The following is a 21,837-nucleotide window of genomic DNA, read 5'->3' on the forward strand; positions in this document are numbered from 1 at the left end:
TAATCATATAAAAAAAAAAGTTATGTCTTTTAATAAGAAAAAATTTTCCAAAACGCATCATAATCCCAAGAAATAATTTTTGCATAAATATTTCTAAAAAAAAGCTTTCTATTATTCAACCATATTTTTAAATGATTTCAAAATAAAAAAAAATTTAATTTTAAGGAAAAATCTCGGTACAATGAAATACAACACTTGATTGTACTTACAATTAAATTGCAATTTAATTAAATTTCTATATATAATAATTTATAAGTGAATTTTTCTATTATTGTTTATAAATAACAAAACTTTTAATTAAAAAAAAAAAAAAAGAAAAAAAAATCGCTTTCTAAAATTGACACTGTCTCAGGTAACATTTTCACTCAATTAATTTACACTATTTTCGCTTATACAATTCTTTATACATTTGCGCATTTGTTGAAAGAAAAAAAAATTTGCAACTATTGGAAAAAAAAAAAATTCAAGACTAGAAATCATAAAAAATAAAACATAACATACCTTAAGAATAATTATTTACATAAATTGAAAAATATCACGACTCTAGGCGCATATTGGCGTCCAATTATCACAAAATTTAAATTTCCTTTCAAATTACTAATAATAATAATAATTAAGTCCTTTCTTTTTTTTGTGCTGATCTGATATTCATAGCCAATTTTCTCTGGAAGAATAATGAAAAAAAAAAAAATATTTTCAAATATCAACTATAGTTACATAAATATAGTAACAATAATAATAATAAATATCGAAAATTTGTATGTTTTGACAATAATCTAAATGGAATATTTTAAATGACGCTTATTAATGCTAGAGCGATGTATGTTCCTCGCTAGCGAGACTGTCTGTGTCATCAGTATCAGAATTTGTCGCAGCTTGTACTCTTGCATATTCATCAGTGTCAATACTTTTACAAAAATGAATTGCGTACTTTAATTTTTGTCTTAAAACTGGTTTACACGAATATCTTGGCATTTTTAATAGGAAAAAGCATGTATAACTCTCTGGCAAAAAATGATCAGGTGGATTGTATTTGTCCATCACCTAAAAAAAAAAAAAGAAATTGTATTATAAAAAGTAATTAAAAAAAAACGTTGCTAATTAATTATATACCTGTAAAACAAAATCTCTTCCTCGAAAATCGGCAATTGTTCGTGGCAAACGTGTTCTTCCCCAAACAAAACGTAAAAATAAAGATCTCTCCTGATTTGAAAATTCTTCCATAACTTCCCAAAACCATTGCATTAATGGCGATGTTGCTTCTATTCCTGCGAAAAATAAAAAACAATAATTAAACAAAAAATAAATAAATAAAATTCAATGAAAAAGAAAATTTTTTCAAACCTTTGTATGTTGCTACTGATTTCAATAAACTAAGAGGGATATCAGGACTTCCACAGACCATTGTTTCCAATTCAGAACCACTGAATAATGTTAATAATGGAACAGGAACAACTTTTGATAAACCTTCTCGTACCGCATTTACTTGTGCATCAAATTCATGAAGCCTATAATTTAGTGCTAATCTTACATATTCCCGTCTATTTTCCGGTGTTATTTTTCTATATCTGGAAAAAAAAGGTAAAATCATATTTTTTAAATACATTTAGAGAAATGTAGAGAACATTTAACATTATAGAATAAATATTTAAAAAAATATATATTAATAATTAACAATTAAATTGATTATTAAGATTATAAATTTAAAAAAAGGTCATTGTACAAAGTCTAAAGAATTGTAAACACAATTTAATAAATCTAATCTAATCTTATCATTTCGCCGATATATTTTAATAATTTTGCAAATGATTTAACTTTTTTTTTTTTCTTTCGATAAAAATGAAATTATTTTTTGTAAAAAGAAAAGACTAAAAATATAAGTTATATATTATAATTACAGCAAAAATATTTCCAAGAAGAATTTCTCTTTTACTACCGTAAATTATTTTTTTTAATTTTTAATTATGAATTTTATTTTATTATTTTCTTTTTTTAATTTAAAAAAAAAAATGGAATAATTAAAAATAAAGATTCACCTATTTGATAGAGGAACATCATGACCAACAGCCGATGGAGTTGAAAATGGCATTTCTAAACTTTGAAAAACTTTTTCATCTGGATCCATATCTCTAATGCATAATAATCCCGGTACGTAACCTCTATCAACTTCAGTTAAATCAGCTGGTGTTAGAGAAATTCCAGCTAATTGTTTCCATACTGGTTCAGCTAAATTTAAACTCAATGGACTACCAGTTCTTATTGCTATTCCCATTAAAATTCCTAAAAATTGGAACATATTCATATGTAATTGTGATGTTGCAAGTGGATTTAGTAAAAAACAATCTCTATTTGTTCCACTATCATCACGACCATTTGGAGTTGGAATTAATAATGGTAATGATCCATTTTGAAGTTCATCGCACATCTCTGCAATACTTTCGCTATAACCACCGCCACAATCATCAACACTCTCGCCTAGAAACAAAAAAAAAATTACAATTTGAAAAAAATTACAATTTGAAAAAAATTATTTTGAAAAAAATAACAATTTAGAAAACTCACCGACAAATTTGACTTTCCATACGCGATGAGGTAGGAAAAGAACTTCCTGTGTTAGAAAAGACATTTTGCCAACCATTTGACCAAAAACTGATTTTATACCATCGGGACCAGCTAAACCACCTTTACTTCTTGATCTTTTCACCTGAATTCTATTTAATTCAATGACAGGACCATGTTGTCTATCTCGAACCATCGTTGCTTGAACAACTTTTCTAAATGTCGCCTCCTTTATACTGTAAACCAACATTGGTGCCAATTTATTTAATCCCAAATGACCCGAAGTACTGAACATGGCAATATTTGGACATAATAATTCCGAAAAATGATGCAAAAGAACAAGACGATTGCGTAAAGCTGAAAATGATAAATCCTTAACCAAATCATATTCCATTGGTGTTACAGCCGGTAATTTTGTATGCGTTGTTTTTGTTGTACTCCACGCCAAAGTATGAGCACTTCCACAAGCGACTCTCGTTATTTTTTTCCCCTGTAATGTATGAACAATTCTTGGACTTTGTAATGCACTCGTCGTTCCATCGCCCAATTGTCCTTCATCATTATCGCCCCATGTGAATACTTCACCCTTATCCGAACAAGCAACACAATGTAAAGAACCAGTTGCTATTGAAATAATTTTCTTTCCCTGTAGAGCAGCAACTTTTCTTGGTCTTCTCACATGATCATCAGTTCCATGACCCAAACGATGATAATCACCTTTACCCCAAGTATAAACAGCACCCGATCTTGTTAATGCCACTGAAAATTGACTTCCACATTCAACTTTAATCACTCCCAATCCAGCGAGTGATTCTATTTTCATTGGTACCTTACAGCCATCGCTTCCACCGCGTCCTAATTTTCCATAATCACCATCGCCCCAACTCCAAACATTATCATCGTCAGTGACACATAAAGTTTGTGCATCACCACTTCCGCATGCAACATCAATAACTTTATAACCCTTCAATGCATAAACAACTTTTGGTCTCAATTGATCATCACTATCGCCATGACCCAAACGTCCATATCGACCCTTACCCCATGTGTACAGCCAACCAGCGCTTGTAATTCCAGCATTATGATGTCCACCACATGCAATATCAACAATCTCAGTTCCCAATAAAGCCTCAATTAATCTTGGTTTCTCGTACGATAAACGATTACCATGTCCTAATTTTCCATCATCACCTTCGCCCCAAGAATAAATATGACCCTCCGAACTCAATGCAAGACAATGTTTACCACCTGAATTAACAGCAACTTTTTTTATAAAAATATGTTGTATTGACTCAAGTAAAGTTGGTACCATCACCGAATCAGCGCCACCAATACCAAGACGACCAGCCGCTCCATAACCGGTTGAATAAATTTTTCCATCGGCCGTCACAGCAAATAATGTTTGCTCACCACCTGCCAATTGAATAGGCCTCAATGCCGATAAACTTTCACAAGGCGATGGTACCTTAATTTTTGCTCCCTCTAATCCTCCCAATTGTCCCCGATGATTATGTCCCCAGCCATAAATTGCTCCCGAACCATCCCAGGACAATGTCCAATCCTCTGGACGACGATTTAACCATTGCAAAAGTTGTTCATCGTGCTCATGTTTAAAAATACTATGATTCTCCTGATCCTTTAAATTTCCATCCTCATCCGTCACCATTTCATTAATACGCTTTGCCACCTCGATACAAAATGATTTTGGCAATGTTGTTCGATTAATCAATGATTTTGCAACACGCGCCGCCAAACAATATCTTCTAAACCACGACCATTTATGTATCTCCCCACAACATGGCATTGTTTCCAATTCCAAATCACAAGCTAATGCAACTAAAGTTTTGAAAAAATCACTATGCATCAATTGTTTACCACCGCGTACTATTGGATCTTCATATTCATATTGTCGTAACAATGCCAATGGTAATGAACCCAATAAATTTGTAAGCGCCGAATCTTGACGTATACTCGGTCCATTTTGATAGACAACTTGTAATTTTTTCAAAGCCCACATTCTTTGTTGCGCTGATAAATTACCCAATTGTGAACATTGCGCCAAAGTTGCTGCCAATCTTGTTATTATATTTTTATCCGAATTTATCAAACAATTATCCAAAAGGCATTCCACAAGGGCAATACTTGGCTGTGACAATACAGCTCTATCCGATCCAAGTTCATGCGGTGCTAATGTGGCAACAATTGGATGTACCGTAAATCGCCAACCCCATCCATTAACCGAACCATCCGATGAAAATCTCCATCTCAATTCATCACCTTGAATACGAATTTCACTTGACCATTCACTCCATTCACGTCCCGATTTAATGGCAATTAATCTTCCACCACTGTCCATTAATGTAAGTGGATCATGTCGTCTTTCCGTTGAACAAAGACGATCAAATTCAATTCTCAATGCTTCAGCGCCGGGTATTTTCACATGACCCGTTAATGTTGTATCATCAATATAAGGATGTGGCGTTTCCTGTATCACAGGCTGTGGACTATTATTACTAAAATTTGAATTAGCTGCCGCATCTTCAAGTTCAGTGACACACAATTCAAGAATCATATTACCAATATTTCCATTAATTTTACCCAATGATATTAAAACAGAAGATATTATATTTTTTGCATTATCAGTAACTCTCTGCGCCACAGCAAGTTTCAATAGATCCATCAACATTCTTGCATCATCCTCGCTCAACATTGTTGTAAATTCATCCAACGTTCCACTATCAGAATTAATTACTTCACCAACAACTTGTGCATTCGATGTTAATGTCGCTGCAATTACGCTCATTGCACTTGTCGACATTTTTGAAGCCCTCGATGATAAACTAGCGGAACTTGACATCGATGGAAAAATAGTCAATGGAAATTCCTCCGACTCTGGCGTTGCCCTTGGACTTAAATTAACCTCCGCTGGTGCTTCACCACCACCTTGGGCAATTTCACCAACATTTTGATAAACAGTCGATGCATCCTCCGGCGAAGTGGCTTTTTTAAACGACGACAAATTAATATGACTCTGTAAAGCAGTGACAATTGCTATTCGCGCTTGAATAATATGCAAAGCCTTAATAACATGCTGCAATGCTTGTTGTTTCGCAATATTACTCTCCAATGACAAAATAATATTCGACAATGAAGGTCTTTGAATTTTTGTATTTAAAATCGAATTCTCACCAATTGGCTCCGTTGTACCTTGACCCAATGGATCTTTCATTGTTGGAAATGTAACAGGCTCCTGATTACTATTAGCTGGCTGATCTGTCAAAATCCAAGCAACACTGTGACTCGATCCACAAGCAACTTTATTCACCTTCGCCTCTTCCAATCCATGAACAATCGATGGTTTTCGATTAACAATTATCGAACCATTACCCTGTTGTCCATGATCATTATCACCCCATGCATAAACATGTCCTAAATCCGTAACAGCCAAACAATGTAATGCACCAACAGCAACGTGTACAACTTTTTTTCCCCTCAATCCTTCAACGACAGTTGGTCTTCTCACATGATTATCATTACCATGACCAAGACGAAAATAATCCCCTTTACCCCATGTCCAAACCTCACCGTATTTTGTCAATGCCAATGAAAATTGTGCTCCACATTCAACTTGTACAACTCCCAATCCACTGAGACGATCCACCAATAATGGCGAATAGCAACCATCACTTCCGCCTCGGCCCAATTTTCCAAAATCACCATCGCCCCATGAATAAACCGAGCCATTCTCGGTTAATGCCATTGTTTGCGCATCACGACTTCCACAAGCAACCTGTATCACTCTCTGTCCAATTAATCCCTCAACTAATTTTGGTTTCAATTGCGTTATTGCATCGCCATGTCCAAGTCTTCCATATTCACCCAAACCCCATGTATACAATTCTCCATTACTTGCAATCGCCGCCGAATGTCCCGAACCACATGCAATATCACGTATTCTTTTCGCTTTCAAAACATCAATTAATCTTGGCTTATCCAATGAAATACGATTACCATGTCCCAATTTACCATCCTCACCTTCGCCCCATGAAAATATTTTTCCATCCTGCGTTAATGCTAAAGCATGCTTTCCACCTGAATGTACAGCTACTTTTTTAATCACATACTGCGATAAAAATGGAATTGGTTTTGGTTCATAAACATTATTATTGTCACCCAATCCTAAACGTCCATTTGTCCCTTCACCACAAGCATAAAGTTTACCCTCCTGACTGACAATAAACAAAGTTTTACTACCACCGGCAATATGTATTGGTTTCAATTTCGACAATACTTGACTGTAAATTGGCAATTTAATTTTCGATCCTTTCAATCCACCAAGCTGATCCTTGTCATTTAGTCCCCAAACATAAACAGCGGAATTTTGCTGATCAGTGGCTCGTTGTGCCATCATCTGCTCCTGCACCACTTCCCAATCAGATGCAAGAAATGACACCGAATTAGCAAGTTGATAGACCTTCTTCTTGCCAATAATTTGCAATGAATGAATTTTACAATCAATACCACCGTTTCGACATTGTTTTATCGAAATTTCCAAACAGGGATAATATTCCTTGATGTCGTACAATAAAACCAGAATTGTATCAATTGCTTTTGGTGTTATTGTCACCAATTCGACAAGATTTGTAAAACAATCACCAACACTTATTCCAATCAACGAAGGCGTATAACTACTATCCTGTGGATCGATAACAATTTTCAATGAATGCACCAATATTCCCGGTAGCATTTCCAATCGTATCCAATGTTTACCCAATGCTCCACAACTTTGCCAATATTTTCCCGAACCATCAACTAAACGTGTTGCCCAATTTTCCCTCGACGAAACACTCAATGTTCGTATACATTTCGACCAATCGTCAATTAATGCCGATTCAGAAATCTCCTGTCGATGATATCGTCCCGGCTTACCAGCGTAAACAGCCGCCGAACCAGGTTCAGCAATTCTATTAAAACCATGCCTATGCTGACGTTTTGTATAAAAACAATTTTCACAAAGATTAAAATTCTCACAACTCTTGCATTTAAATCTTGGTCCTGATATTGGTGATAAATGACATAAATTACAAGCGACAGCATGATGACAACATGGTACACGATCCATTTCAGCAACACAACCAGTCCAACTACTTTGCTGTGGAAAATCCACTGAAACATCCTTTCCATTATTTAAAACACCAGTAACAACACCAATACTCTGATGATTCACCGAACCCCATTTATATTTTGGCATTGCTATTGATGATTTAACTTTCACTTTATCGCCAATTTTCAACATTGATGGACCACCCGGTAATTGAGGTGGATGTCCCAATAATTCAATATGTATAAAACGAACCCAATATGAATCGCCTTTATGCTGCCAAGCAACTTGTACATTTAAATCATGTAAACATTCTGGATCAATTTTCACAACTTGTCCAACATCGCCATATTCAACTTGTTCATAAGTTTTACAACATCGTACCAACATTCCCGATGTAACATTATCACGTACATAAATTGCATATTCATCAACCGATAGAAAATCACTTCTTTTCATAAAACTCGGCTGTGCTATTGATTCATTAACAATTGATTCCTCCTGTTCACTTGATTCTTCACCAGAATCTGATAAATCATCCAAACTTGATGTCTCATCATTCAATATTGTATCGGCATTCTCCAATAACCAACTAACAACATTCTCAGGCGTTATGTTCCCCTCACCGACACTGAGGCTCTTTATAGCAAATTCCACATTTTTTCTATGAAATCCCATTTCTCGTAATTGGCTAACCAAAGGCGGTCCCTTCTTTTCAGTTTTGCAGTGACGTTTTTGACTTGATGTTAGCGACAATAGTGAACAGTCCGAAGCTGGTGTTTCCGGTTCCGAGACATAACGATTTATCGCCGTGTGTTTTAATTCCGAGGCAAGATATTGGGAAACTGCCAAAGCGGCCGCTTCCAATTCCCCTTGTTTGAAAATCGGTTTCAATGGCTGTGGTTTTATTGCCCTTGATAATAAAACCTGAAACAAAAAAAAAAAAATGTAAATACAAAGTAAAAATTATTATTAAATTAAATTTATAATAAATAAAACCTGAAAAAGAGTTCTACGAATCTGATTTTCCTCTCCGATTTCCTGTTCCTGTGTTACTTCTATTTCTTCTTCTTCTTCATCTCCTTCTTCATTTTCTTCAATTTCCTCATTCTTATTCTCCATTGTCGAACATTTAAGCACCCTTCGTAATTTATTTTGATGTTCAATTAAATTTTTCCCCGCATTCAAAGCGGCCAATTGCTGCTGCTGTATTCTCAATATCGAAATATTAACCGCCCCGGCAATAACCGGCATTCCACCTGGTCGTTTATCAATTCCACAATGTCCCAATAATAAATTACCCCATATTCCCAATAGCGATTCTGACATTAACATTCGATCTAAATGAAATTTTTCTTCAATTATTTTTAAACCAACAAATGATATTTTTCGCCTCATACCATTATTGTGCATTTGTATTATTAATTTTGAATGTTGTGTAAATTTACAAATTGTACCAATTTGTCCATCGACATCAACTTTTCCACCAATTCTTGGTCTTGTATCTAAACCACCAACAACAATTAACGCCGCCATTACCGTCTGTTGAATAGCCAAACTATTTTCACCTCCATTTTCATTCATTTGAATATGAAATAAAGGACCATCACTCAATAAATCCGATGCTAATGATAATTTACCCTCGAGAAAATTATTTAAAACCAAATTCCAACCTGGTAAAGAATGCAATGAACGTATCAATGAAATCAATTCCTCAACTAATGTTGAACTTCTCGATGCTGTTAATGATACACGACATTTATTTGCATGTAATTCAGGATTCATTTCATTACACATCAACGCCATTTGACCAAGTAATTTAAATGTTTTATCTAAAAATAAATTCATTGCTGTATTATCCATTGTTGACCATGATGGTAAAACAATACTCAAAAAACGTATTGCTATTATTTGTTTATAAATATTAATATTCTCTTCAATAATCATTGATAAAAGAAAATCAATCCATGCCGATGTACTTAATGAACGGCAAATAATTGATGAATTTGCAATTGCTTTTAATAATCCTAATGTTGCCCAACTATCATGATGATCTTTTGCCAATTGTGTTTGTATTGTTGTATCAATTTTACTTGCTGATGATATTATACCACGTAAAACAGATGCAATTGTTTTTATTGCCGATGGTTGAACATTATTTGCTTCAATACCACATGATAATAAAATAACGCGCAATAAATTTGTACATGCTTTTTTTAAATATGTCGTTGGATGTAATTCACGTATATTCTCCTTATACATTTTATTTGTGTCCATTGGTGAATCATCATCTGAATCACTTTCAGGTGGTGTTGGTGGTTCTGCTAATTTTAAATCATATTTTCCTTCTTTACCTGAAATATATTGATATTAATATTAGAAATTTTATTAAAAATATATTAGAAAAGAAAATTATTTTGAAAATTTAAAAATAAAATTAGTTTTTTTAATTATTTATTATTACTAATTTTTATTATTCAAATAATCAAACAAAATGTTCTATATAACAAATAAAAAATTAAATTTTAATAAAATTTCAATTCTTCTTTCGCAATATTCAATTAATTTTGATAAATTATTTTTCTAGTAGAAAATTAAATCACTGCAAAATAATCAAAATTTTACAATAATAAAATTTAATTTCTCAAGTAACTGAATTTTATAAATTAATAATTCATATCATTAATTAATAATAAATTAATTTTTCCCAAATACGCTAAACTCGAAAAAAATAATAAACTTTAAAAAAAAAAAAAAAAAATTTGAAAAAATAATGTAAATTTTGTTTTTTTTTAAATTTAACTCTCTTTTCTTATTATAAAACAAAACGTAACATTCGTGTTGCATTGAAAAAATCGAATTTTAATTATTAGAAAAGTTCTGCTAAATTTTTGAACAAAAAATAGCAATTTTTTCATTTTAGAAATTCCATCTGTAAAAAATGTTGGTTTCATTTAAAAAATATTGATTTTAAAAAAAATACTAGTACAAAAATATAATTGTCCATATTTTTGTCCTCATTAGTATCTTAGTAAAAAATTTTTTCAAGTTTTGATAATTAATTTTTGTTAAAAAAATCATTTCAAAAATTTTTCACAATTTTTTTTTTTTAATTTTGATTTAAAAAAACTTTTAGCCTCAAAGTAGACTAAATATAATAAATTAAATTTATAAATCATTATAATATAAATATTAAATAAAATAAATCACAAATTTTTATTTTTTTAAAATTTAAATTTCATTTTTGAAAAATAATTTTTAAAAAATCCAAGTTTTATGAGAAACCAGAAAAATTGACAATTCTTTTTTGCAAGCTGTAACTAAATTAGAATTTTTAAGATTAAATAAATAAATTAATTAGATTAAATTAAATTACATTAAATTAAATAAATAAATAAAATTAATAAGTTAAATAAATTAATAAATACGTGAATAAAAATACAATAAAATGAATAAAATAAATTAATAAATTAAATCATAAATAAATATAATATAAATATTAAATAAAATAAATCACAAATTTTTATTTTTTTAAAATTTAAATTTCATTTTTGAAAAATAATTTTTAAAAAATCCAAGCTTTATGAGAAACCAAAAAAATTGACAATTCTTTTTTGCAAGCTGTAACTGAATTAGAATTTTTAAGATTAAATTAAATTAAATTAAATTAACTTAAATAAATTAATTAAATTAATAAGTTAAATAAATTAATTAAATTAATAAGTTAAATAAATTAATAAATACGTGAATTAAAATAAAATAAAATGAATAAAATAAATTACCCATTCGATATGAGTTTGTTGTACCATTATCCCATTTGACTCTAATCCAACCATCCTCACCAAGTTCACCAATAACTGTTCCCTCACCAGGTGGTGGACTATCCTGATCACCCCATTTCCAATCAACACCACGTACAACTCTTGTATTAATTTTCATCAAAGCAGCCAATTCAATTCCACTTAATTGTACAGCCAATGGTTTACTTTTATGAACAACATCTTCGTAAATTGCCACATTTTCTTTTATTTTTGAAACATTATTTCTCGCCGATGATGATGGTCCAATTTGTCTCAATAATGTTAAAACACTTGAGAGAACTCCCGAATTAATTAATAGTCCAATTTCATTTGAATGTTGATAATTTGTTAACATTCCCAATATTGTTAATATAAATCTTGCTCTCGGTAATTTTCTCAACCACGTATATGTATCTTGATTTAAACTACTTTTGCCACTTGCTTTTGGTTTACTTGATAATTCAGCTTGTATAACATAAGCTCTTAATGCTTGTACAGCCCAATGTGTAACTTTTGCCTCAGCTAATATTACCTTAACACGTAAATAAGGTGTGACTAATTGAATATTTTTCAAACAATGTGAAATTCCACTTGACAATAATTTATTCTCATGTGTTAAACCCAACCAACCATTTAATAATGAATATTTCACTGATGTTATTAAATGTTCTTTTTTTAATAATTGTTGAATAATATGTAAACCCTTGACACGCATTTTAACACGTTGCATTTGACAATACATTGCACGACGTAATGTTTCAATATCACCACCCTCTTCGGTAACAACAAAATTAATAATATTTCTCATCAATTCATTGGCGTCCATTATTAATGGTTTATATTTTACTTTATCAGTCAATTGTTTAATTACATTTGTTGAGAAATCTTCTAATTTTGGTGTTAATGGCATTGTTATCATACTTTTTGAATTTTCACCTTTTACCTTTGCATTTTGAATTGATGTATTAACAATATCCTCTGGTTTTGCTGGTGAATCTTTACTTTTTCTTATATCAGCAATAACAGTTTGTACAGCTTTTTTAAATTTTGGTACAGTATATAATATTTTCAAATCCTTAAGTCCTTTTAATTCATCACTTGTCGCTGATCTAATTTCATATAATAAAAATCGACATCTCTCTTGCGCTGGTGCACAAACTTCTTTATAACTACGATTTTGTTGTTGTCTTGTTCTTATTAAATTCCATTTTGTTTGATGTATCATTCTCACCATATCAGCTAATGATTTTGTTAATTTTACATTACCATCAATAATTTCACGATCAATAATTTCAATAGTTTGATATCCAAGTGCAAGATGTTTTATAATAACAGCCATTAATAAACGACCAATTTCCTCAACAGGATGATCACAACAAAAATCAACGTGCGATAATAAATTATTCATTTTACAAAATCTATCAATAATATTTAAAAATGATTCAACATAATTATCAGTCTTATGATTTTCAGCTAATGCATGAATAAAGGCCGTTATTTTATCATCAATTAATTTTCTATCTTTTGTAAAAATTGGATTAACACTTGGTTCAGTTGGTGAATTTGCTGCTGTTGAATTATTACTTCGCGCTTCATCTTTTTCTTCTTCATATGGATTTGGTGGTTGAAGAATTTGTAGACCACCACGTAAAAAATTTGCCTCAAGCCATAAACCAGCTTCCTCTTCAGCTGGTTGTATTGCTAAACTTTGACGTAATCTATAAGCATGTAAACCCAATACAAAACTCAATGATCTCTCCATATCCAATAATGATAGACAAACATCAGTAACTTCAATTGTAAATTGTGTTGTTTCTAATTCAGGCTGACAATAATGTCCAACAAAACATGAATCCATCATTGTTTGTGAATCATTTAAATTTGAAATATTTATTATTGTTGAATTTAAATTCTCACGATTTAATATTAAACGATTAAAAAATTCCATTGCACCCTCATGACGTATATCTTGAACATCATAAACATTATTATTAATTACAATCCATAATCCACCATCACGATTATGATTTTCCAAATCGGCCCAACGAATTAATGATGGTTCATCTTGTACTTTACAACCACCATGTTGTGGTGCAATTATACCAGGCCATGATAAATCATCAGCATCATCTTTTTCAATTGTTGGCGATAATCTATTAAATTGATCCAATATATCCAATAGCGGTGATAATATATCCATCCAATTCATATTTAATAATAACATTGGATAATCAATTTGCAATAATATTAAACAAACAATTAATTCCGGTAGTAGAACATTTAAAATATCACCTTTTAATATTGTAATAACATAAACAAAATATTTACTATTTGCCGCTGCCAATTCAATGGCAATTGGTAATATTTCTTTGACATGATGACAAATTTGACAAATATATTTATTTAATAATGATTCAACGCCAATTATTTCCTGATCATTATTTATTGATTTATTAATGCACGACAACATTTGTGCAATTAATAAACGTTGAAATTTTAATAAAAGAGATAAACTTGGTGAATTGTCAATTTTCAAAAAATTATCATTTGGTAATGCTTGAAATCGTGATTGTGTGATATTTGTACCATTTCGAATTAATTGTTTTACTAATTGAAATAAAGAAATTGTACAATTATCACTGAATTCTTTTGTTTTATCATCAATATTTGATGGTCCTGGTGGTGTTTCCGTTACAATTGTAACAGCAATTGGTGGTGTTGATGAAACAGATGAAGATGTCGATGGTAATGATGTTGATTTATTATCAGATGATGAATTTTTCTCTAAATTTTCAGTGATTTCATTTTTAATTGCCATTTTTAATGCCAATTCTAAACCACCATCGGCCATTAAACTTGAAACTAATAAATCGGCCATAAATTGTTGTCCCTTATTAATCATTGATGGCTCTAAACTTGGTGAATTTGTTAAAAATGCCGATAATGTATTTGCACGTTCATTTGCTGTTGGTAATAAAATACTCCAACCTGTTTGTAATACAGCCTGTGCGGCTGTTTGTATTGTTGCTAATATTCCTGGATTACTTGCAAGATTAACGCATTTTTGTTTTATTGAATTTAAAAGTGGACCACTTTCCAATCCAATTGATTTACCATCAAAATTATGTGTTATCATTGCATGTAATTGTAATCGAAGTAAATTTAACGACGAAACAAGTAAACATTCAAGATCCTGTGTCGGTGGTCTTGTCACTGGTAAACCCTCCGATGATTTTGCTAACAATATATCAAGATATTTAAATGTTTCTTCGCATATATCGACGACAAATGCAATTTTCGATGCAACTGACCATGTTGATGTTGACCATGCAAAACTTTGCGTTGGACCACAAACTAATCCAATAATACTTTTTGTTGACAAAGTCGGACACAATGTTGGCTCGGCAACTGTTGCCGATAATGAAGGATCAATTTGTCCAAAATCATTTCTTCCCCAGCCATAAACTAATTGATCTTCAGTTAATACTAAAATATGTCCACTTCCAACTGAAAGATCACGTATTTTTTTATTTTTCATAGCATCAACTATTTTTGGATAACGAATATGTTCCTCATTTGAATGACCAAGTCGATAGCCATCACCTTTGCCCCATGTATAAATTGTCCCGTCATTTGTTAATGCTGCTGAAAATTGTCCACCGCAATATACTTTAATAACTTGTAAATCCAATAGTTTATCAATTATTTTTGGACTTTTTGAACCGTCCGATCCACCACGGCCCAATTTTCCATAATCACCATCGCCCCATGAAAAAACAATTCCCGATTGTGTTACACAAAGTGTTTGTGAATCACCACTACCACATGCAACATGATTTACTTTATGTCCATTTAATGCTGTAACTAATGTTGGTATCATTACATCATCACAAAATCCATGACCCAATCTTCCATAACTACCACGACCCCATGTAAATAAATCACCATTTTTTGTAACAGCCGCCGAATATGTTCTTCCACATGCAATAAAATTAACACCTTTATCATTTAATATTTCAATTTGCATTGGTTCATCTAATGAAATACTATCACCATGTCCAAGTCTACCACCATCTCCATTACCCCATGAATAAACACAACCATCATCAGTTAGTGCAAGATAATGTTTACCATCTGGATGTGATGCAATCATTGTGACAATTTTCTCATGAAATCCATCAATTTTCTGTGGATATTGTATTTCTGAACCATAATACATCATAAATACTTTTCCATTTAATGATAATATCATTAATGCTCTTTCGGTGCATGTTAATTGTTTAACGCCAATTTCAGCAATTGCATCACAATAAAATGGCGATGTATCGCTACCAAATTTTATTCCACCCCACGCTAATACCTCTTGAAATGATGATTGATTTTTACCATCGGCAATAACTGGTGGCAATAATGGCGTTGCCAAACGACTTAAATGACACATTATTATAACAGCTGCTTTTCTTAAATCAACAGCAACACTATCATCATCAGGTAAACGTAAATATTTCAATAAAACTTGACAAGGACCAGTTGTTAAATTATCATCAATTCTTCGTGTTTTTTGCGCAGCAATACTATTTAAACGACGAAGTAATGGAATTAATGGCGCACAACTACCAGGTGGTATTACACGATTATCTTGATTTTTTGATTTTCCACTAAGATGCAATAGAAGAATAACCGAATCCAAAATACTTGACAATGTTCCTTTTTGTGTTGCCAATTCTAATAATAAACAAAGTGCTGTATGCTGATCAGTCACTGGCACTGGACACCATGATTTTCCCGTAATAACTTCTCTGGAAAAAAATTGAATTTAGAAAATTTTTTTTTTTAATATATAGTATATAATTACCCTGTGACAACTTGTCGTAAAAATTTTGCCGATCTTTCAACAACTTCAAGCCAAACTTGTGATACATTATTTTCATCAAATAAAGTTGCCTCCGGTAATGATTGTAGTGCTTCCAATGATTCTGTTAATAATTCACTGCAAATATCAATATCCTCACCGGAACGCCATGCACGTCTTAAATATGCAAAGGAAAAATTTAAAGCAGCACGCGAACCAACACGTGCTAATCCAAGCGATGCTTTTTCCCTCGGTTGTACACTAAAATGAAAAAAAATTATTTTGAATATAATTACAGAAATTAATAAAAAAATATATTAATTACAATTTTTGTTGTTTGATGATAGTTTTTGGTGATGGTAAAGTTTCTCTTATTTCCTGCGGTTTATAACGTGATAAAGCTGTAAAATATCGACGTGCAATAACTAAACGTTGTCGTAATCTTGTTGCCGATAATGTACTATTAGCTGCCTCGTGTATTAAACCTCTTTGTTCTCTTATTGATGAATCAATGCAATTTGATAAATCACTTGATGCTGAAAAATTTAAATATTATGCTAAATTAATTTAAATTATATTTAAATATTGTCCTAAATTAATTTAAATTATATTTAAATATTATCCTAAATTAATTTAAATTTTATTTAAATATTATCCTAAATTAATTTAAATTTTATTTAAATATTATCCTAAATAATAAAGCTGGCACCTAGTTATTAGAACCCATTTAATTTTCGAAATTTTCAAGTTGGTATTGAAAAATTTCAAACATCAAAAGGAAACGATATATAATTCAAACGTTATTAATTAGAAAAGAAATGAATATGAGGAAAAAATATCAAAAATAAATTTAAATATTTTTTAAAATAAATAATGAAAATAATAACAACATTAAAATTTACAATTACAAATGATTCTATTATTATTTATTAATGAATTCATTTAAAAAGGGGGAGAATATTATTGTTTTTTTTAAGCAAATAGAAGTTAAAGAAAATTAATTTAATTTTGAAAAAATTTTACATTCAAATTCTACGAAAAAATTTTTAATTTTTCTCCAGAATAAAATTTAACAGTTCGCAATTTTTTTTTTTTCATTCTTTTGCGAACTAAAGGAAGTTAAAAAAAAACTTGCGACCTCAAGACGAAATTACAAAGTTTTTTCTTTGATAATTCGGGGAAAAAAAATTCCAATTTCTCCCTTGAATAAAATTTAACACTAGTAATAATTTTTTCCATCTTTTTGAGATTCAAAGAAGCTGAAAAAAATATTGCAAGTGTTAAATTTTATTTAAGAGAGAGATTGGAATTTTTTTTTCCGAATCTTCAAGGAAAATTATTTTCGTAGAATTTAAATGGAAAATCTTTTTAAAATTAAATTAATTTTTTTTAACTTCTACTTGCTTTAAAAAAATTATATTCTCCCCCTTTTAAAATGCATTAATTAATAAATAATAATAAAATCATTTATAATTGTAAATTTTAATGTTATTTTCATTATTTATTTTAAAAAATATTTAAATTTATTTTTGATATTTTTTTGTTGTATTCATTTGTTTTCTAATTAATAACCTTTGAATTATATACTTTTCTTTTGATGTTTGAGATTTTTTGGTTGTTTTTTTTTGTTTCAATACCAATTTGAAAATTTCAATAATTAAATGGATGCTAATAACTTTCAGCTTATATAGAAAAAAGAAAAGAAGAAATAAATAGAAAATATATTTACATGGTTGTGGACCCCATAACCAAGAATCAATCATATGTTCCGTGGGAATATTATTTTCAACTAATGATGTTACTCTCGATGCTTCTTCTTCATCCAATTTTTGACATGGTATACAATTACAACCACTTTGTGGACCACAAATTCCATCGCAACAAGGACAAGAAAGTACTCTTTGATTACAATAATAATGTCCACTGTCACCTATAAAATTAGAAGAAAAAAAAAAAATAATTAAAAAACCAATAATTAAATAAATAAGATTGTTTCGACTTAATTATTATTTTTCAATTGTTTTGAATTTAATTTTTTTTATTTACCTTTTTTCGCAAGTACACCAGCAATATTTATTAAACCATCACTAAAATGACCAACAATTTCACCAACACGAACCATTTCATTCCACAATTCTGCCAATCCATCTCGTCGGAAAAATCTTTGTAAATCAGTTTTCAACCATTTGGCATCGAGACGATCTTCTGGTCTCACAGTTATATTTAACTGTTCACTCATTTTTGTTTGCTTCTGTTTTTTTTCAAAATAAAACTCTGAAAAAAAATTATTAAAACATAATTTTTATTTAAATTATTCAATAAACTGTCATTTTGAAAAAACTACTAATGAATTTCTCTTAATTATTATTTATACGAAACAAATAGGTTAAGTTATGTAAATTAAGACTTAAAAACAGAAATATAAAATTCTTAAAATATATATAAAATTATTTATTAAACACAACAAACCTCATTCTGGAAATTCAATTGAATTAGAAAGAAAGACTTTTTTTTTATTTCTAAAAATTTCGTTGAATTCTATTTTTTACGAAATTAAAAACATTTTTACTATTTTTTAGCAGCAGTTTTGTTGCTGACATTAAAAATTGCACAGAAAAATTCGATAATAACAAATTTTACAGTGGGTGTCGGTTGAGAACCAAGATGACGACTAAAGGTACGTTCACACAATACTAAAAACCAAACTCTGAAATGTAGTATCCAAATTTTTGTCCAAAATTCATATTTCAGATATTGTTCTCTAATTGACCGCAGCGCTTATACTTTAGTGGATATTTTTAAAAACAAACTGAAACTGTCATTTAAAACTAATGTAGTTTATTCATGTTTTTTGCTGCATGCATATGGCAGCTGATAATAAAAAATAAATAAAAAAAAATAACTTATCAATATTGAATATAGTTTTAAAAATTCCACAATTATAACCACAATTGCAAAACATTGAATTAATATTAACATGCTGTTGATTTATTTAAAAAAAGAAAAATATCTAATTGTTTAAACATATTGAATAATATTAATGGGTAACGGTCAAAGTGCCCTAAAAGGGCTTGAAATTGAAGAAAAAGCTATTGAAATAACTGATTTTTGGACACATCATTGTGCAAATATTGATGGTTCTAATAATGGTAATTTATCAGTTTTTATTAGTGAACCATCATTACATTCAACACCTGGTTTTGGAAAGCCAACGCCTTTGGAAAAAAATGCAAAGGTTTGTTTATAATAAATATATATTAATTTTTTAATTCTCAAAATTATATATATAATTTATAATTTTAGAATTTAATGCTACATCGTCATCCAAATATTTTAAAATATATCTCATCATGGTCAAAGGGTAGTAAATTTTTTCTCACAACTGAAGAAGTTAAACCACTTGTTAAAGTTATTGGAACAGAGACAACATTACAAATTTGTATTGGTTTACATAATATTTTATGTGCCTTATTATTTCTTCATGAAAAAGCATTGTCATCGCATAATAATATTTGCAGTAGTTCAATATATGTTGCTGCTGATGGTTCATGGAAATTAGGTGGTTTAGAGCATCTTTGTCAATTTTCCGAAATGTCATTAGCATATTTTAGAAAAATTAAAACTTATCGTTATGAAAAAGCAATATCGCCTATTGAAGATGAATTATTAAATAATATTTCATTGGATCCAATAGTTATTGATCGTTATGCTTTTGGAGTATTAGCTGAAGATGTTTTAAGATTAAAAAACGATGGTAAGTAATGGAATATAATTTTTAAATAAAATTAATTCGATAAATTTTGTATTTTTTTATTTTATAGATGATGTACCAGGATTAAAAGAGTTTAAAGAATTTTGTAAACAGGAATTAAAAACTTCTGATACATCTTTAATGGTTACTTTATCATCGTTGCTTAATCATTCATTTTTTTCACACGATTTTATGAAAATACATGCATTTCTTACTGAATTGCCATTAAAAACTGAAATTGAGAAAAAAGAATTTTTTCTGTAAGGAAAATATTTTACTATACATAAAAATCAATTTAACGAGCAATTAATATATATATTTTTTTTATCTTTTTCAGAAATATAGCAGAAAAATTAGAAAGATTTCCAGAAAAAATTGTAGCCGAACAATTGGGAAAATTACTATTATCCAGATTAGTTTTATTAGATCCAACAGCGCAAGCAAAACTTTTGCCTTTTATTTTAAAACCAAAAACTAATCAAGGTAAAAAAAATAGTAATTAATAAAAATTTCAATATAAAAATCTAAATTTTTTTCAGATGATATTAAAGACCAAGGACTATTTACAGTACAAACATTTAAAGAACATTTAATTCCAAAATTATTGCAAATGTTTTGTGTACGTGATGCATCAATTCGATTAATACTTTTATCGCATTTAAATTTATTTATAAATGTCTTTGAAAAAGAAGAATTAAAAACATTAGTATTACCGGAACTTCTTGTGGGAATAAAAGATACCGATGATTATCTTGTTAGTACAACATTACATGCACTTGCCGATCTTGTTCCTATTTTGGGTTCAACAATTGTTATTGGTGGTAATAGAGGGAAATTATTTGCCGATGGACGTCCTATGAAAATACAAAGGCATAAAAAATCAGGTATAAATTTAAATCGAATAACTGATTCATCAATGCTTTCATTACCAGAACGACCATCACCAGATGGTGGTGAAGATAAAGAGGAAATAAATTTTTCTTATACTGAAGAAGAAAATTGGTCTGATTGGGAAACACAAGAAATTGAAAATAATGAAATTAAAAATTTAGAATTTATTATCAATAGAAATAAAGAAACAAATGAAAATATTTATCAATCAAATGAAACTGAAATTATTGATAAAACATTAAAATCAACGAATATAGAAAAAAAATGTAAATATTTAAAAAATTCTATTTCCGATATAAATGAACTTGATATAAAAAATTCAAAATCAATTAATAATGATAATAATGATGATTTTGATTTTTTCACCGATATGGAGCCTGTTATACAAAAACCTCAAATTATACAAATAGATAAAGTAGTTGAAAAAAAAACTATTTTCGACGTTAAATTAACAAATAGTAATTCAACAATTGAAGAAGATAATGGTTGGGGAGATGATTTAAACGATTGGGATATTGACAATGTGGAATTAAAAGAGTGATAAACAGTGTTGTAAATATAGAAAAACTGATGTTACGCACATGTTGTGTATTTTTATATATATATCAATTATTTTTCTCTTCTAATTTGAAATATGCAATCTTTAATTCAGTTTTCATTTGTTGCCATTTCAATTATGTACATAAAATTTAATTTAAAAAAAAAAATTTGCAAAGATAAGTTTTTCTGAATTTGATATTATATAAAAATGTACCTTTCATTGCCATATAAATTTTCTGTATATAAATATATATGCACAATTGTAATATATTTTTCATTGTTCTCGAAATGTATATATATAATACGAGGAATTTTTATTATCTTTTGTATAATGTAAAAAAAA

The 21,837-nt window shown here is 29.7% G+C and overlaps 2 protein-coding genes across 2 annotated transcripts; one reads left to right on the top strand and one right to left on the bottom strand.

The window, feature by feature from the left end:
* Window positions 1-199: 199 nt before the first annotated feature.
* Window positions 200-18,969, bottom strand: LOC127280103 (E3 ubiquitin-protein ligase HERC2). The gene is made up of 12 exons (XM_051302898.1): window positions 18,782-18,969; window positions 18,359-18,586; window positions 18,042-18,242; window positions 16,638-16,848; window positions 16,316-16,573; window positions 11,443-16,259; window positions 8,660-10,014; window positions 2,563-8,587; window positions 2,037-2,475; window positions 1,345-1,568; window positions 1,114-1,268; window positions 200-1,044 (listed from the first exon to the last, which is right to left on the bottom strand). The coding sequence occupies exons 2-12, from the start codon at window positions 18,549-18,551 to the stop codon at window positions 811-813; spliced, it is 14,112 nt and encodes a 4,703-aa protein (XP_051158855.1). The 5' UTR covers window positions 18,552-18,586; window positions 18,782-18,969; the 3' UTR covers window positions 200-810.
* A 170-nt stretch (window positions 18,970-19,139) lies between these two features.
* On the top strand, window positions 19,140-21,674 carry LOC127280047 (protein-associating with the carboxyl-terminal domain of ezrin). The gene is made up of 5 exons (XM_051302777.1): window positions 19,140-19,547; window positions 19,616-20,066; window positions 20,134-20,323; window positions 20,401-20,546; window positions 20,603-21,674. The coding sequence occupies exons 1-5, from the start codon at window positions 19,353-19,355 to the stop codon at window positions 21,493-21,495; spliced, it is 1,875 nt and encodes a 624-aa protein (XP_051158734.1). The 5' UTR covers window positions 19,140-19,352; the 3' UTR covers window positions 21,496-21,674.
* The last annotated feature ends 163 nt before the right edge of the window (window positions 21,675-21,837 follow it).

Source organism: Leptopilina boulardi, unplaced genomic scaffold (assembly GCF_019393585.1).
Source record: "Leptopilina boulardi isolate dan_hultmark-lab unplaced genomic scaffold, ZJU_Lbou_2.1 LbouV2_229, whole genome shotgun sequence".
Lineage (NCBI taxonomy): Eukaryota > Metazoa > Arthropoda > Insecta > Hymenoptera > Figitidae > Leptopilina > Leptopilina boulardi.

Bases quoted from the DNA above. Each gene is read 5' to 3' on its own strand.
- LOC127280103 (XM_051302898.1), bottom strand. From the start codon at position 18,551: ATGAGTGAACAGTTAAATATAACTGTGAGACCAGAAGATCGTCTCGAT. The intron at 16,260-16,315 runs GTAATTATATAC...ATTTTTTTCCAG, and splicing joins TTACGACAAGTTGTCACAGG to AGAAGTTATTACGGGAAAAT. The intron at 1,045-1,113 runs GTATATAATTAA...TTTTTTTTTTAG, and splicing joins GAAGAGATTTTGTTTTACAG to GTGATGGACAAATACAATCC.
- LOC127280047 (XM_051302777.1), top strand. From the start codon at position 19,353: ATGGGTAACGGTCAAAGTGCCCTAAAAGGGCTTGAAATTGAAGAAAAA. The intron at 19,548-19,615 runs GTTTGTTTATAA...TTATAATTTTAG, and splicing joins CTTTGGAAAAAAATGCAAAG to AATTTAATGCTACATCGTCA. The intron at 20,067-20,133 runs GTAAGTAATGGA...TTTATTTTATAG, and splicing joins TTTAAGATTAAAAAACGATG to ATGATGTACCAGGATTAAAA.